Below are 15,309 nucleotides of genomic sequence, written 5' to 3'. Positions count from 1 at the left end.
GTGGGGCACGTGTCACTGTCTCAGAACAATCGGGTCAGGACTTTGGAGCAGTTTAATTAGCCCAACTCGAGATTTGGCCCGATTCTCAGCCCTACCCTCTCAGCCTGTGTTTCTAGGCTATCGGCTCTGCCAGTGTCTCTCTCTCTCTTTGTGCAATCGATTGTCCCCAGTTTCAGCCACTCTCCCTGTTTCTCTCTCTTATACACACACACACACACACACACACACACACACATAAACATAAATACTACTAGTACGAACATATACATCATTTATATAAAATACACATGGAAAGTTGTAGCAGCAACAACGGCAACGAAGAGTGGAGGGCGGAGAACGCCATAGCTGGCAACGGCGAAGCTATCGAAGCTCTCAGAGAACTCATTACCTTCCCTCTTCTCTACTCTCGCGAGTCTCAAAAGCTCGGTCTTAAAGTAATACACTCAACAATTCTCTCTCTATATAAATCTTTTCTCACTCTTTAGTTTTTAAGTCTCATTCAGTATGTATTCTCTTTAGTGGCCCCGAGGTTTGCTGCTCCATGGTCCTCCCGGCACCGGAAAGGTATTGATTTAATCTTTGCATATAAATGTAAAGGTATAAGTTTGCCAATTGAGCATTTAAAAATTCTTCATTTTAATTAATTTTATTATATGTTGCAATGTTAGACAAGCTTGGTTCGAGCAGTTGTTCGTGAATGTGGTGCACATTTAACCGTTGTTAGGTACTGCATTCTTACCCATATGCATATTGTTGCTTCAATTCTTTGACTGTTCAGTACTGGATTTTTCTGTAATGGTGATAAAATAGTATACCTAATTGCAATTGTTTAGTTGCTTTCAAAACTGTTCTATGATTTCGTTCATGTTTTGATGTCTGTGAAAGCAGAATTATCTGACATCATATATCTAAAATCATGTACAATTAGATCATTTTTTCTGGCTCCCTTAGATCATGATGAGTCCATTCTTCTTGTTTATTTTATATAATTTGGCAATGATCCCAATCAGTTGGTGGGTTCACACATTATCATCGTCATCACCGTCCTTGCCTGAACCCCGCATTTACATTATGGTTCACACATTGTACATTATGGAAAACAAAATGGAAGATTTCAGTCACGAGCCCAACTCGTTCTTAAAGTCATTATAATTGGCTTTTCAAATTGTGTTAATTTTGCAGTCCCCATTCTGTTCATAGAGCACATGCTGGAGAAAGTGAGAAAATTTTACGGGAGGCTTTTGCTGAAGCATCATCTCATTCGAAATTAGGGAAGCCGTCTGTGATCTTCATAGATGAAATTGATGTGCTGTGTCCTCGTCGTGATTCTAGGTACGTGGCAACCAACAAAATTCGAGTTAACTTTAAAGTATCTTAATCTCAGGAGTTGGATCTTTTTTTACTTGAACTCTACATATTATTGTACTGCATTTTATTGTGTAGGCAATTTCGTATTGCCTTGACTCAGATAAAAATAACCTTTTAAAAGAACATGCTGAACTGTGATACAAGTTCAATCATGTTTAAATTCCGTTTATGTATTGCCTTGTTCATCAGTTGGGAGATTTGAACTGTTTCACTCAATGGACACATCTTGAAGGTCTTCAAGCCCTAAACTAGTAACGATCAACCAGACTTGATTCTCTACCATACATGTAGGATATGTCTTGAATAGCGAATGTAATATGTCTAACTGAATTATTTTGAGATGGACACGTGTAATTGTTCCAAGGCAAAATCCAGGGTTGTATTAATCTGTTCAAGTTGGTGTTCATAAAGTTCAACAAGGATGTGAAGCAAGACAGTTTTGGGTTACCGGATGGAACTACTATCTACCTGAGTTGCCTTGTAAGGATTAGGATGTGGTTCGATTGGAAGATTGAAGTGTTTAACTATGGTTGCTCTCTTCTCGACAAGCTAACCTTTGGAGAATTGAAGTGCGCTCCCAGTCTTCGTCCTCAATCTTAGGTGCTGCTAGCCTGCCACAATATACCTCATAACAAAAAAGAATGGAATTATATACTTCTCCCTTCTTAAATCTTCATCATCAAATTCTTTGTGATAAAAAACAATTCTGTTAACTTCATCTTCATGTTGAACCAGCCTTCCTAATGAGTGGTTGGTGGATTCTAGCTTGAGTGGAAGTTATTTCTTTGTTGAATGGGGTGCTATTTTTATTATGGCTATGATTTCTATGGTTGTTGCTTTTTGCCTATGAAAATTCAATAATTTACTTTTGCTAATGATATTTCTTTTTTGGAATCTTATAATGTCACATCTTGATAAAAAAAGAAACAGTAAGAGTTTTCTGTCTTCTTTTTGGAGGTAGTTGAAGCAGCTACTATCATTATCTAACTCAAAGCACTTCTCTTTAATTCATTTCTTGTATTTGTGCAGATATATGCGTGTCATTATGACACTTTTTGTTAGTTTTATACCAAAATACTCATTTCTTTTTAGTTACTAAGACAGTTCATTTTGTTCTCTTTGTAAACATATCAATATTCTGTAAGGAGCGTAATTATGAACCAGGAACCATGACATGAACTACAATCAATTGTCTATTTATGCATTGCAGTTGTTTTTTCTAATGCAGAAGAGAACAAGACATTCGTGTGGCCTCTCAGCTCTTTATGTTGATGGACTCCAATAAACCTTCATCAACATCTGTGCCACAAGTTGTTGTGGTTGCTTCAACTAACAGGTTATCTTTAATTCTTTATCTTATGGATCCACCTATTTTTGAAATATATATATATATATATTGCGGGTATTCCAAATTTTATGCTCATCTGTCTGCTGAAATTTATTCGTCAACTTTGCAATCATCTTTTGCTATTTTTGCACCTCTCAAAAAATATCATACTAAATGAACAAGTTTGCGAGAATCATAGTAGCACGATGGTTCTGTTTAGAATATAACAAAGTGTGGACTTAAGGATTTAGTTATTGTTTTTTTCTAAATAAATATATATAAAAATAAAAGAAGATAAAAAACAAGGTTGAATTGGTTGAAATTATTAGAAATATCATCTGCTTATTACAAGAGACAGGAATTTTCAGATGATTCTATTAGCCAGTGCATTGATTCTTGTGGAACTTGGTTAACTTTACTAATAAAGTGGATTAGGATTATATCATTTTATATCTGTAATAAACAATTTTTATCTTCAGGAAAATGGAATTTACAAGCATGTCTCCCCAGTTCAATAAAAGTCATGTTCTGTTTATCTCAATGTAAAACTTATCTGCGACTACATTTCCCCTTCCTTGGCTTATGCATTTTTCTTACTTTAATATATATATTCTGTGGTATATACTCTGTAAAACCATCTAGTTAAAAAGTATAGTCTAAGGTTCTGTGTTGTATGGAAGTAACTGGATAATAAGGGAAGAATGAAATTCAAAGCGAAAGAAATACTATGGTATTTGGAAGGAAACAAATATGTGAAAAAAGTAAGTTTCTGTTTTCCATATTTTCTTTACTGAAGCATTCAAAGGTGTACAAAGAATGCACTGGCGTACACACACTTATAATCCTTTGGGTGGGGTACCATTAATTTCTTCAAAATACTGGATCAAATTAAAAAAAAGAACCCAAATCTATATTATTCTAATTAGTGCCAAATTGAGATTGAATTTTGTTTTGTTTCTTATTTTTATGTTTTTTGGCAATATCATTTATCAAAACTTTTATATTAACTTTAAATTTGATATGATGTAGTTAGTTTGAATGTACTTCTAATATCTGGTTTTCTTGTACAGAGTGGATGCAATTGACCCTGCACTAAGAAGGTCAGGGCGATTTGATGCTGAGATTGAAGTTACAACACCTACTGAAGAAGAACGTTTTCAAATACTAAAGGTAAAATCTGAAATCAATATGTTCATGTGGTAATTTTTCTGTAGCACAATAACATCTGTCAGCTACATGAGTAAGCGCCACTCACCTAGAAAAAGTAAAGGGCACTTAGCTTTGGAAAAATGTCACTGTTTATCTTACTAACAAGAGTTGGATTAGATGGTAATATGAAGTTAAAAGTTACAATGCTACTTCTTTATAACATTTTTCAGCTCTATACAAGAACGCTTCCTTTGGATTCCAGTGTTGACTTGCGAGCCATAGCTGCATCTTGCAATGGATATGTTGGGGCTGATTTAGAAGCTTTATGTCGTGAGGCCACCATGTCTGCAATAAGGAAATCTTCAAATGTAATTGAAGAAGCTGGTGTTTGTAGCTTAACAATGGATGATTGGAAGCATGCAAGATCTGTCATTGGCCCAAGTATAACAAGAGGTGTTACTGTGGAAATTCCAAAGGTTTCTTGGGAAGATATTGGAGGATTAAAAAATTTGAAGGTCTGTAACCTTATATTTCTATTTTATACCAAAATCCTTATTGACCTCTAACAATGTCTCGATACATGGGACAGAAAAAGCTCCAGCAAGCTGTTGAGTGGCCTTTAAAACATTCTGCTGCATTTTCGAGGATGGGAGTATCACCTCTCCGAGGGATCCTTCTTCATGGACCTCCAGGGTGCTCAAAAACCACTCTTGCTAAAGCTGCAGCTCATGCTGCCCAAGCTTCCTTTTTCTCCTTGAGGTTTGATCATCTATTAGTCTATCCAACATGACATGCTTAGACATAGTAATTGTTGAGGTTTGATCACAGGATATTTACAGGATTTCAACTACTTCTATGCTTGGCTTATGGCTTATAATTATTGCCTCCATGAAAGTCTGATAAAACTTTATTAAGCTTCATGTCTTGAAGATTCATAGATGATGTATCAGTGGTGCAGAATTATATTCAATGTATGTTGGGGAGGGTGAAGCTTTGTTGCGTAATACATTTCGAAGAGCTCGCCTTGCGGCGCCAAGTATAATATTCTTTGACGAGGCTGATGTTGTTGCTGCCAAAAGGTAATTATGCTGGTAACCTGTATGGCTATATCTCATCATCGTCATCGTCATCAATTTTGCCTTAATCCCATATGAATGGGGCCGGCCACAAGAATTCTCCTTTTCCCATTCTTTTCTATTATAAGCCCATCTCTCTAATATTTAACTTCTTAAAAATCATTTCTAATGATTTCATTCCATGTTAACTTTGGGCGCCCTCTTCGCCTCCTACCCTCTTTGCAAATTAACCTTCCTCTTATCACAGATGCATTTATTGGTCTTCTATGTACATCTACTAAATCCAATGTTAAGCTAATTTTTATAGTTCTCTTACGCTACCACTTAATTATATTTTGACCTCTTTTATTTTCTCTTACGTCTGAAGATTTTAGACACGAGTTGCCGCAGAAAATGCCAATATATTCTTGAATTTTCTTTCTTTAAGTTTACTTAAGCGGTCAAGTCCTGAAACTGTGTTGATGTATGTTGAAGACCTAACCAGAAGGTGCTCTGAAGTATCTGAAAATGATTTTTGGTAGCTCAATGTCATTAGTAATGTCATTATTCACATATGAGGGATTGATTTGGTGGTCTTTTCAACCATAATCAAATAATCTCTAAGGATATGGCAGGAAAATTAACAGGTAGAGGGGTCTGTTGGGATTCTCTGCTGGTAGTTCTACATTAAGGGGGGTTCTTGTGTTCTTCAGCCAAATCATTCGCATGTTAATGGATCTAGGTGCATGATTTTCTTTTCTAGTTACTCCAATATTGTACTGATGTAGTTTTAAAGTCGAGTTTCACTTTCAAGACTTAATTTTTAAAAGAGGTTCTTTTCAGAGGTCTCTAATTCCTGTCAATCTGAACACTGACTGATAATAATTGAAATTGTGGTGTTGATACATTTGTGTCTGGGTCATCCTATTGATTACTCAGTGATGTTGGAATGTACATGTTAATATTATGTTTTTCTTTTTTCTTTTTCTTTTTTTGGTTTATCAAGAAAGATAAAAGAAAAAAAAGGAACGGGGAAATTTTAGTGGTTTGTTTACTAGGGTTTTGGTTGGGTGTACAACAAGAAAGTGAGTAGAAGAGGCTTGCACATGCAGATGTGCACGCACATCCTACCTATCTCCAATTAAGGTTTTGCAGAATTCTTTATTTTATTCCTTTTTATGTCAGAGGAGGGAGTTCAAGCAGCAACATTGGAGTAGGAGAGAGGCTTCTATCTACTTTGCTGACTGAAATGGATGGTTTAGAACAGGTTAAAGTAAGCATTTATTCACACAAGTTATATTAATCTTCATTTATTTAAAATCAGAAGAATGGGAAATTGGAGAACATATTTAATTGTGTTCTGTGATTTCTGTTTATTCCCTTTGTAGGGAATTCTTGTTTTGGCTGCAACAAATCGCCCACATGCAATTGATGCTGCACTTATGCGCCCTGGACGTTTTGATCTTGTATGGATTTTGTCTTTATAGTTGTAACATGAATTAATTTATATGACTGCCACTTGTTTATACCATTTGTTCTCAGATTATAAATATTCCTTCCGGCTAGCAGTTGAAAATTAAAGAGGTTTTGAATGTCATATAGATACACAAACACACACACACACACACACAAATATATATATAGAGAGAGAGAGCGATACTGTTATATATTGGGCAATGCATAGCTGCCACACTGATGAAATGATGTCTTGATGGACTCATGCTGATATATTGGTATTGATAGAATCAATTCGACAGTCAGATATGATTAAGATCAGTTCATTTTGATATTGATATGCTCTGATAACTAATAATAATTTTTGGACTAACTATGTTATTCTGTGGCCAATCTGTCATCATTCCGGTGATGTGTGTTCATTTTATTAGTCTATCTGTTTAGGAGTAGTACTCATTCAATCCTCACTTCATAGGATTGGGAGATTTGGATGAACAAGTTTGCATGCACTTGATACATGTATTTTGGCACATCACTCTGACTTCTACAGAGTTGCTTATTGTAAACCGGTGACATATATTGCTAGAGTCATCACTAATTATCTTAGTTAAAGAGAATAAAGAACTGTTGTCACAATGTTATATGGACTCCCTATAGCTTTACTTTACCTGATTGAAATTTTCTCTTCTTTAAGAGGGTCAACTACTTGTCATTTCCCAAATTAGTTAATCCTTAATGAATCTGGACAAGCAAACACAAATAGATAAATGATAAAAATTGGGGGTGGCAATTCGTGTTGGCGTGTCGTGTTCGTGTCGACACGATTACGACACGGACACAATTAGGGTTGACACGAACACGACACGATTATTAATCGTGTCTAAGACCCTTGACACGAACACGACATGATTATTATACGTGTAACACGATACAACATGCATAACCTGTTTAATAAATGGGTCAAGATTTGACACGACACGAAAAGACACATTTAAGTCATTTTTGACACGAATACGACATATTTATTCTACACATTTTGTTAAATGGGTCATTTTTGACACGAACACGACACGTTTATATGACACGTTTAGTTAATCGGGTTAATCGTGTCATAATTGTGTTTACAGGGTCAGACACGAACACGACACGTTTAGTTAGCGGGTCAATCTGTGTCGACATGATTATGACACGAATATGATTAGCCCAAACCCAAACCCGCTTATCTCGTGCCATGCTCGTGTCGTGTTAGCGTGTCGTGTCAAATATTACCACCCCTAATAAAAATAGTAAGGTTGAATTTTTAATTAGTATTTAGCACAGGAGACTTTATCTAGAAATACAAATGGGGATGTAGTGAAGATTGAGGATGAAGAGTTACAAAAAAAAGTGATTATTTTGTTATTTAAACTATATATATATATATATATATATATATATATATATATATATATAATGCAGGAGAAATTGGAGCAGATGTTAACCATAGAATCAATGCAGGATTGTGTGATTAGTGTATCCTGTTAAGATTGAAAGGTAAGTTCTTTAGAACACCTATTAGACCAGTCGTACTTTATGGGACAGAATATTGGGCAGTTAGGAAACAACATATGCATACAGTGGGTGGTGGAAATGCGAATGTTGAGATACAGTGTGTGGCAAGATAAGAAATAATAGAATTTGAAATGAGTGCATTTGTGAGACGGTTGAAATAGCACCAATTGGAGATAAAATAAAAGAAAATTAATTAAGATAGTTTGGACATGTGCAAAGAAGACCATTAAGTGTGCCAATTAGGAGGAGTGACATAGTCACATAGTCCACATTAAGAGTAATGTTAGGGGATGAGGAAGATCAAAGTTAACGTGGATAGAGTTAGCAAGGAAGGATATGATAACATGTGGTTTGACCGAGTATATGGCCTTAGATAGAGTGGAATGGAAAAATAGTATTCATGTAGCCAACAAGTAGTTGGAAAAAAAAGACTACTTCTTGTACTTAGCATAGGAGACTTTGTTGTGCTGCATTAAGGCATTGTCTTGTTCAGCTCTTGAATGGATTTTATTGTCTCATTTTCTTTTTTCCTGATGTTCAATGACATTTTCAGAATCCTATCTACACTGTTTTTTTAGAAGACCAAAAGGAGCTTCCAATTCTTTCTAAGCCTGGTGAACAAAACAAATCATAAAAAATTGCTCATTGTCAAGACTCCCGTTAACTTTGTCCATTATTATGAATTTTAGGTGCTTTACGTGCCACCACCCGATTTAGAAGCTCGATACGAAATACTTTGTGTACATACACGTGAAATGAAAGTGGGTAATGATGTTGATCTCAGGCGAATAGCAGAAGATACTGAACTTTTCACGGGGGCTGAACTGGAGGGCCTATGCAGGGAAGCTGGAATTGTTGCTTTGAGAGAAGACATCTCTGCCACAGTTGTGTGTAATCGCCACTTCCAGATTGTCAAGGATTCATTAAAGCCAGCACTAACGAGAGAAGAAGTTGATTCATATTCTTCATTCATGAAGAAACCATCTATGAGTTCTACCCGCCAGTTTGAATCTAAAGCCAAACAGAACCCCAAATTCATAAAGAATCTGTTAGGATCAGTGGGTCCTATTACAGTTGGCATCACGAGCTTTGTTTTACTAGCTGGTGTTAAATATTTTCTCATGCAAACTGATCATATACCTACTGGACTAGCAAGTACATGAAGATTCTGAACTGTCCATCATGATTGGTGAGGCTTCCTGGCGTTGTTATTTTCTAATTTCCGATAGACAATTACATGTTCCACAATTTTTATGAAGTTTCAATGCTAGCAGTCTTTACATGTGGAGAAGTGATCTTTTTCCTTTGGAGCATCTGTGTTCTGTTTTAATAATTGGAAAAATATGATTCTATAGGAAAGCTCTGAATGAGGCTCATTTGTAATAAAAACCGACTTTCCCCTCTTTCTAAACTTTGGTTTTGCAGATGTTTGCGTGGTGATTGGGCGTCTTCATGGAAATCTTGCTATGTTGAACACTCTCTGTGTTGGTTTTGACGCAGTAGCCGAGTCTTGTCCATATTTGTTTCGGTCTGGATCTTGTCTCCATCTTGTTCCGGAACCAGATACTCAGAGGGACTACATGCTTATGCTGGAAGGCGTTAAACTTGGCTTCGTGATGGTGTTTGATCAGAAGATGCGAAAGCTTCGACTGTGGTTATGCATTGTAGCGGAGATGTTCTGCATGTGTTGATGAGCCGAGAACTCCACAGATCATCTCCTAGAGTGGAAGACCGATGATTGCGTGGGGATTTCGAAATGATGTTAACTGTTTATTGATTTCATCAAAGTGACAAAAGGAAGAAGTACAACTGAGTATACTCAGGATTTATATGATGTAGCTCAAATTTTGCACCGTATTGTTTGTAGATTATTAGACAGACATGTGATAGTAGAGTACTAGTAGTAGTTTGGAAAAATAGCCTCGCTGGTTTGAGTTGGTTGCCATGCATAAACTTAAAACTTGTGGTTGAGTTGGTTGAGGTTTGAGTAAATTATACACGGGTGGACGGTTCAACATTTATTATTCGGTCTCTCCTAAACTAATTTGCCGAAGTGGTGACTAAGTGTAAAATTCTATAATATTGCATTTTATACAAGAAAAGGAAAAAATTATCATCTAAATAAAAATTAGTCATCAGGTGACGAAAACGGTTAAGGGTGTTGTTGACTACACGTTTTAAATCTCAAAAGATCAATATAATATAATCCGAGTGTTTGCTTCCATTTTTAGGGGGCATTGAATAGTGTATGAGCATCTCTCTCTAAACATGAGTCCACGTTGGGGGGGCTTGTGAAGGATGGGGATTACATGATGTTGGATGTGGAGGGTTGAAATTCACACAATCTATGATAATAACTGGTCAATGGAATAGATTTTTGTACTCTTGCATGACATTAGCATGAAGCTTCCATCATCACTGTCATGATTGAGACTTTAATTTTCCAGTTAGTAGTTTAAGTTGAATTAAAAGACACGTTTAATGTTCCATTTAGTTTAAGTTGAATTAAAAGACTTACAATAAATGATCCAAACAAAAGAAAATACAAATCAATTGCGCTTAATTGGATGTCTCAGGGTTGGTAGCAGCCATTCATGATTCTTAAGACCAATACCGCCGATTTTTATGGACCAGGCCAACTCCATTTAAAAAAAAAAAAAATTAAAAGGAGAGAATTTGGGAAATATATATATAAAGAAAATCCTAATTTTTTGTTTTGAGCAAAATGAAATTAAAAAAAAAAAAAAAATGAAGAAAAGAATAAACTAAGATAAGGGTAAAGTTGGAAAAGCTGCAAAATTATCATCTCATTCATTTGACTCCCATAATAACCATATTATATGAAAATAATTTCCAACTAAATCAACATAAAAGTTTCTGCACTGGAGCTACTCACAACATCATCATTCAAATCCTGTAAATAAATAATAAAAAACAAATAAATCCAATCCCATTTCAAATTCCATCAATTCCAAACAATAAAAAAGTTTCATTTTTAAATCTAACAATTTATGACAAAATAACAAGATTTATTTCAGAAAATGACAACGGAAATAACGGTCAAACTGCAGCACAACAAATTGAAAATTCAACTCTCTCTCTCTCTCTCTCTCTGTGTCTATCTATCTATCTATATATATATCTATATACATAACAATTAAGCAGATAGATTTTTGATTGAAGAAAAAAAATGGGAAACTCAATAGCATGTTTCTCTAGCCATAGATCAAAGCAGAAAGCCTTCAAAAGTTCAGGAAATCCTCCTATGATGAGAGACTACTCCACAGGCCACAAAAGTAGCGGAAGAGTATTCACTTCAAGTACTAATAATACTATTATGGATGACTCTCTGATTCGAGAACAAGCTGTCACCGCAGCTGCTTTGCTCTTTCACCATCAGAATCAGCAGCAGCAGAGTGGTTATCTTCTTCCTTTTGATCGATCGACTTCCGTTCAATACCCTCCTTTACCATCTTCCAAGAAGCCGAAGAAGTGTGCCCGGAGTTCGAGTTCTCGTCCACGTTCCAATTCGGATTCTCTCCCTCAACTTCATCAGCTCATTGCTCAGGTTTCACTTTCTTATTGTGTTTTTCTTTTTTTCTCCTTCGCGCAATAGGATCACCTCGAACTGTGCAGATATTGTTCATTTTGCACCTTGTTGAGGTTCACGATTTTCAAAAACGATCTACACCCGGAATTTATAAGTGGGGATGTCTCTAATCTGTGTAAAAGAGTTTTAAAAACTATGGGCACCATCTTGGATGGAAAGCGAATATTATATAGATTCGAACGGGAAACTTCTTCTTTGCATGTGGATGTAGAATTGACCCCACAATTGCAGGAGTCTCGGGAATTGGTCTTCCCTGGCCCCTTTGTGTGTGTATGCAATTAAGCCTTAGAAAAGAATGACTAATGCTATTCAAGCAGAATTCTACTTGATGTTATCTGATAAATGTTATATAGTCTGATTAACTGCCTTTATTTTTTTTCCATTGAATGTGAAGCATTTTTTTAGCAGAATTAATTATGGGATACAACAAGAACACAATAATAGAATACATATTTTTAAATATAAAAATAGTATCATGACAGCTAAATCTAGTAGACACAGTTTGAACTTATAATTTCAAGAAGAACAAGTCATAAGACTAATACAGTACCAAACTCTGTAACATTCAGTGAAACCCAATGTATGCTGTTTAGCAGCCAATCAGTCTGTTTCATTTGTCTTTATGTTTGAAAATATAGGAATTTATGTTTCATCTAAGCAATAATTTCCTGCTTTTGTTATGGCTCTCAATTTTTTTTTCGCACATATTTGATTTATATTTTTTGGTTCTTAGGATCTAAACATTGATGATTTAGAAACCAAACATTTTGTCCTAGTTCATGGAGGTGGTTTTGGTGCCTGGTGTTGGTATAAAAACATAGCACTTCTACAAGAAAGCGGATTTGAAGTTGATGCAGTAGACTTAACTGGTTCTGGAACTCATTCCTATGACACAAACAACATTACAAGTTTTGCACAATATGTAAAGCCACTTACTGATTTCCTCGAAAAGCTTCAAGATGGGAAGAAGGTTTGTTCTCTCTCTCAGACACACACACACACACACACATATGGTAAACATATAGTGCTGCAAGTAGAGCATGTAACAGAAGATAAAAGTCACTTGTTTTATTATTAGTTCTCAATGGTTGAACTTCATTTTCATTTTTAGGGTTTTATGGCGGATTAAAGTATTTACAACCAAGTCTTGAAAAATGTTCACCTATAATGTCTTCCGATCTTCTATTTCAATTAATAAAATACGAAACAGTACGGCTCATAGATTTTTCCTTTGATCATAATTAAGATTTACTTGTGAATGCAGGTCATTTTGGTTGGACATGATCTAGGTGGTGCTTGTGTTTCCTATGCGATGGAGCTGCATCCATTCAAAGTCTCGAAAGCCATTTTCGTTGCTGCAGCAATGTTGCCTAGTGGGCAGAGTATACTTAGTATGTTTTCCCAACAGGTTTGTCATTATTCATACTTCTAGGATTTAGGGTTAAGGATTGTAAGAAAGTGTCAACCTTGGTCTTATGTTGTTTGTCTTCGTATCTGCTAAGGGTTTCGTCTACTCTCTTCGTCGCTCTTTGGTAATTTGCATTATCTGAAGTGAGCCACACTACTTTCCAATCACTAGTTACCAAGAATACATCTTTCATCAGCTTTCTTTGCCGTTGCTTCTCTCTTTGCATTTTCTTTCGAACGCCAAGTTGCTACAGCTGATAGGTCAATTGCCACTTCCGAAACATGGACACTCGTTTAGTAGCTCTCTGAGCCTTGTTTTGATGGTTGCAGGCTAGGCATTTACTGCAGCTAGAATTGATCAGCCGATTAAGTTTCAGTTGATTTTATCTAACACTAATTATCCCCTCTATTTTTCCTTTTACTGAGACGATTCCTCATACTTGTGCTTGGTAATTTTCCTTCTATATCTATAATATTCTTCAGTTGATCATGAAAAGATAATGGCACTGTTTAGTTTCGGTTAGTATTTTGAAAGCACTTCTTTTTCTCCTTTCGAGAATATATAAGATCAATGGAGATTTCAAGTACATGTTTAGAAATTTCTGATTGAAATCACACTTCCTACACATAACATGCTCTCATTCTCTTGCATTATGCAACAATTGTGCTTGTGCTTTACAATGTAGATTGATATATGTTGAATTATTCTTTGGACATTGTTTATGGTCCTGTTGAACTAGATAGGGCTTGGCTTATGTCACAGTTTTGTGACTTATGTGGTTGATTGCTTGAGCTAACACTTCGTATATGGTGTTGCAGGCAGGCTCGAATGATCTGATGCAACGCGCCCAGACATTTTTGTATGGCAATGGGAAGGATCAACCTCCAACGGCTATTGAACTCGACAAAGAATTGTTGAAAGACTTGTTATTTAATCAAAGCCCTGCTAAAGTACGATTATAAGTCGAAATTGTCAATCTTTTTTTCCTCCGGTTTTACTTTAAAAATGCGGATTCATTTGACAAGAAGTTAACTAATTACATGCTCCTCTTGATCAGGATGTTGCACTGGCATCAGTATCAATGAGGCCGATCCCTTTTGCACCGGTAACCAAGAAGCTCTCCCTTTCTAAAGCAAAATACGGCTCTGTCCAACGGTTCTACATAAAAAGTGAAGAAGATTTTGCCATCCCAGTCTCTCTTCAGGAAGCCATGATAAGCTCAGATCCCCCCAAATATGTTTTCGAGTTAAAAGGATCCGATCACTCGCCATTTTTCTCAAGGCCTCGGGCCCTACACAGGCTTTTAGTAGAGATATCGAAGACCCCATGAAAGGAAGCCTGAAGTCCCATTTCATTGAAGCTCACTGGCATAACAATGACGATACATTAAGGCAGGTGATGGCCTTCTCAGTACATGTATGATCATGCGCGCGCGTAAACCATAGTTTTTCTGGCATTTGTGATCCAGGAAATTTTCTTTAAGGCATCCCCTGTCAGCATGAAACTGGTTACATGAATATACATATATATGAATTTTGGCCTCATGAACATCAATGTATGACTTTATTTTGTATATTGCTTAAGTAAAAGGTATGGAATAAGAGGAAAATACAGTTATATATATATCTCACACGGCATCAAGTGTGTCCTTGTTGTGTGACTCATATCAGCATTAGCATGGTAACAGGTTATTGAATGTATGAAAAGAAAGTTAATCTCTTACTCACATGTATGTTCTTATGAGTTTACCTTTCTGTAACATTATTCTTATGATACTACATATATGTATATATATATAAGGGAAAAAGATGGGAATGATAGACTTACTTGTTGAGGACAATACTTAAAAGTAGAAATTGAAAGGGATGATAACAAATTTATATTGAAAGTTACATGAGAAAATAATGATCTATTGCAGGCCATTAGAATATAAGCCTTCAAAGTCCTATAAAATGGATATTACATGCAATTAAATTAGCTCTGTTCGTTTGGATGTAAAATATATTTTTACTTTTTGGTATTTGATTGTCGTAAAATATATACGAAAAAAAAAAAAAAAAATCTAATGAAAATAAATTTTACTCATCAATTTTGGGCAAGTTATTTTATACGTTCCGTCCAATGGATTCGACCGAGACCTTTGTCAAATACCGAGAAAATATATATATTTACCTAATTGAGAAAATTATTGAACCTTAATAAGTTTTAAGTTTTGAGAATATTTTACATCGAATCCATATTGCTCCACTTCACTCAAAAGTGTTGCATTATGTAGTATTTAGTCGAGTAGGCCTTCAAAATTAAAAGTTCATGTACAGTACATTGAGTTTCAAAACTCAATTCTATTTATGATATTTTTAATATTTTATATTTTTATATTATATTG

The 15,309-nt window shown here is 35.6% G+C and overlaps 2 protein-coding genes across 4 annotated transcripts; both read left to right on the top strand.

Annotated features, from left to right (window-relative positions):
• The first annotated feature begins 103 nt into the window (after nt 1–103).
• LOC132302764 (cell division control protein 48 homolog B) lies at nt 104–10,033 on the top strand. Of its 3 annotated transcripts, XM_059799699.1 has the most exons (13): nt 107–434; nt 520–564; nt 669–724; nt 1,183–1,332; nt 2,597–2,704; nt 3,766–3,865; nt 4,075–4,359; nt 4,434–4,603; nt 4,795–4,923; nt 6,085–6,172; nt 6,288–6,365; nt 8,595–9,094; nt 9,331–10,033. In XM_059799699.1, the coding sequence occupies exons 1-12, from the start codon at nt 288–290 to the stop codon at nt 9,066–9,068; spliced, it is 1,830 nt and encodes a 609-aa protein (XP_059655682.1). In that variant the 5' UTR covers nt 107–287; the 3' UTR covers nt 9,069–9,094; nt 9,331–10,033. The 3 variants fall into 3 exon arrangements, with proteins under 3 accessions (XP_059655683.1, XP_059655684.1, XP_059655682.1); XM_059799700.1 differs by lacking the exon at nt 9,331–10,033 and having other exon boundaries at nt 104–434; nt 8,690–8,842; XM_059799701.1 differs by lacking the exon at nt 8,595–9,094 and having other exon boundaries at nt 105–434.
• A 1,005-nt stretch (nt 10,034–11,038) lies between these two features.
• Nucleotides 11,039–14,620, top strand: LOC132302765 (putative methylesterase 11, chloroplastic). Its single transcript, XM_059799702.1, has 5 exons — nt 11,039–11,473; nt 12,249–12,485; nt 12,780–12,923; nt 13,742–13,873; nt 13,981–14,620. The coding sequence occupies exons 1-5, from the start codon at nt 11,096–11,098 to the stop codon at nt 14,251–14,253; spliced, it is 1,164 nt and encodes a 387-aa protein (XP_059655685.1). The 5' UTR covers nt 11,039–11,095; the 3' UTR covers nt 14,254–14,620.
• Nucleotides 14,621–15,309: the final 689 nt, after the last annotated feature.

Source organism: Cornus florida, unplaced genomic scaffold (genome assembly GCF_030987335.1).
Source record: "Cornus florida cultivar Cherokee Brave unplaced genomic scaffold, ASM3098733v1 CherokeeBrave_3.0.0_Hap2_Chr04, whole genome shotgun sequence".
Lineage (NCBI taxonomy): Eukaryota > Viridiplantae > Streptophyta > Magnoliopsida > Cornales > Cornaceae > Cornus > Cornus florida.
This window is presented reverse-complemented; position numbering and strand designations above follow the sequence as displayed.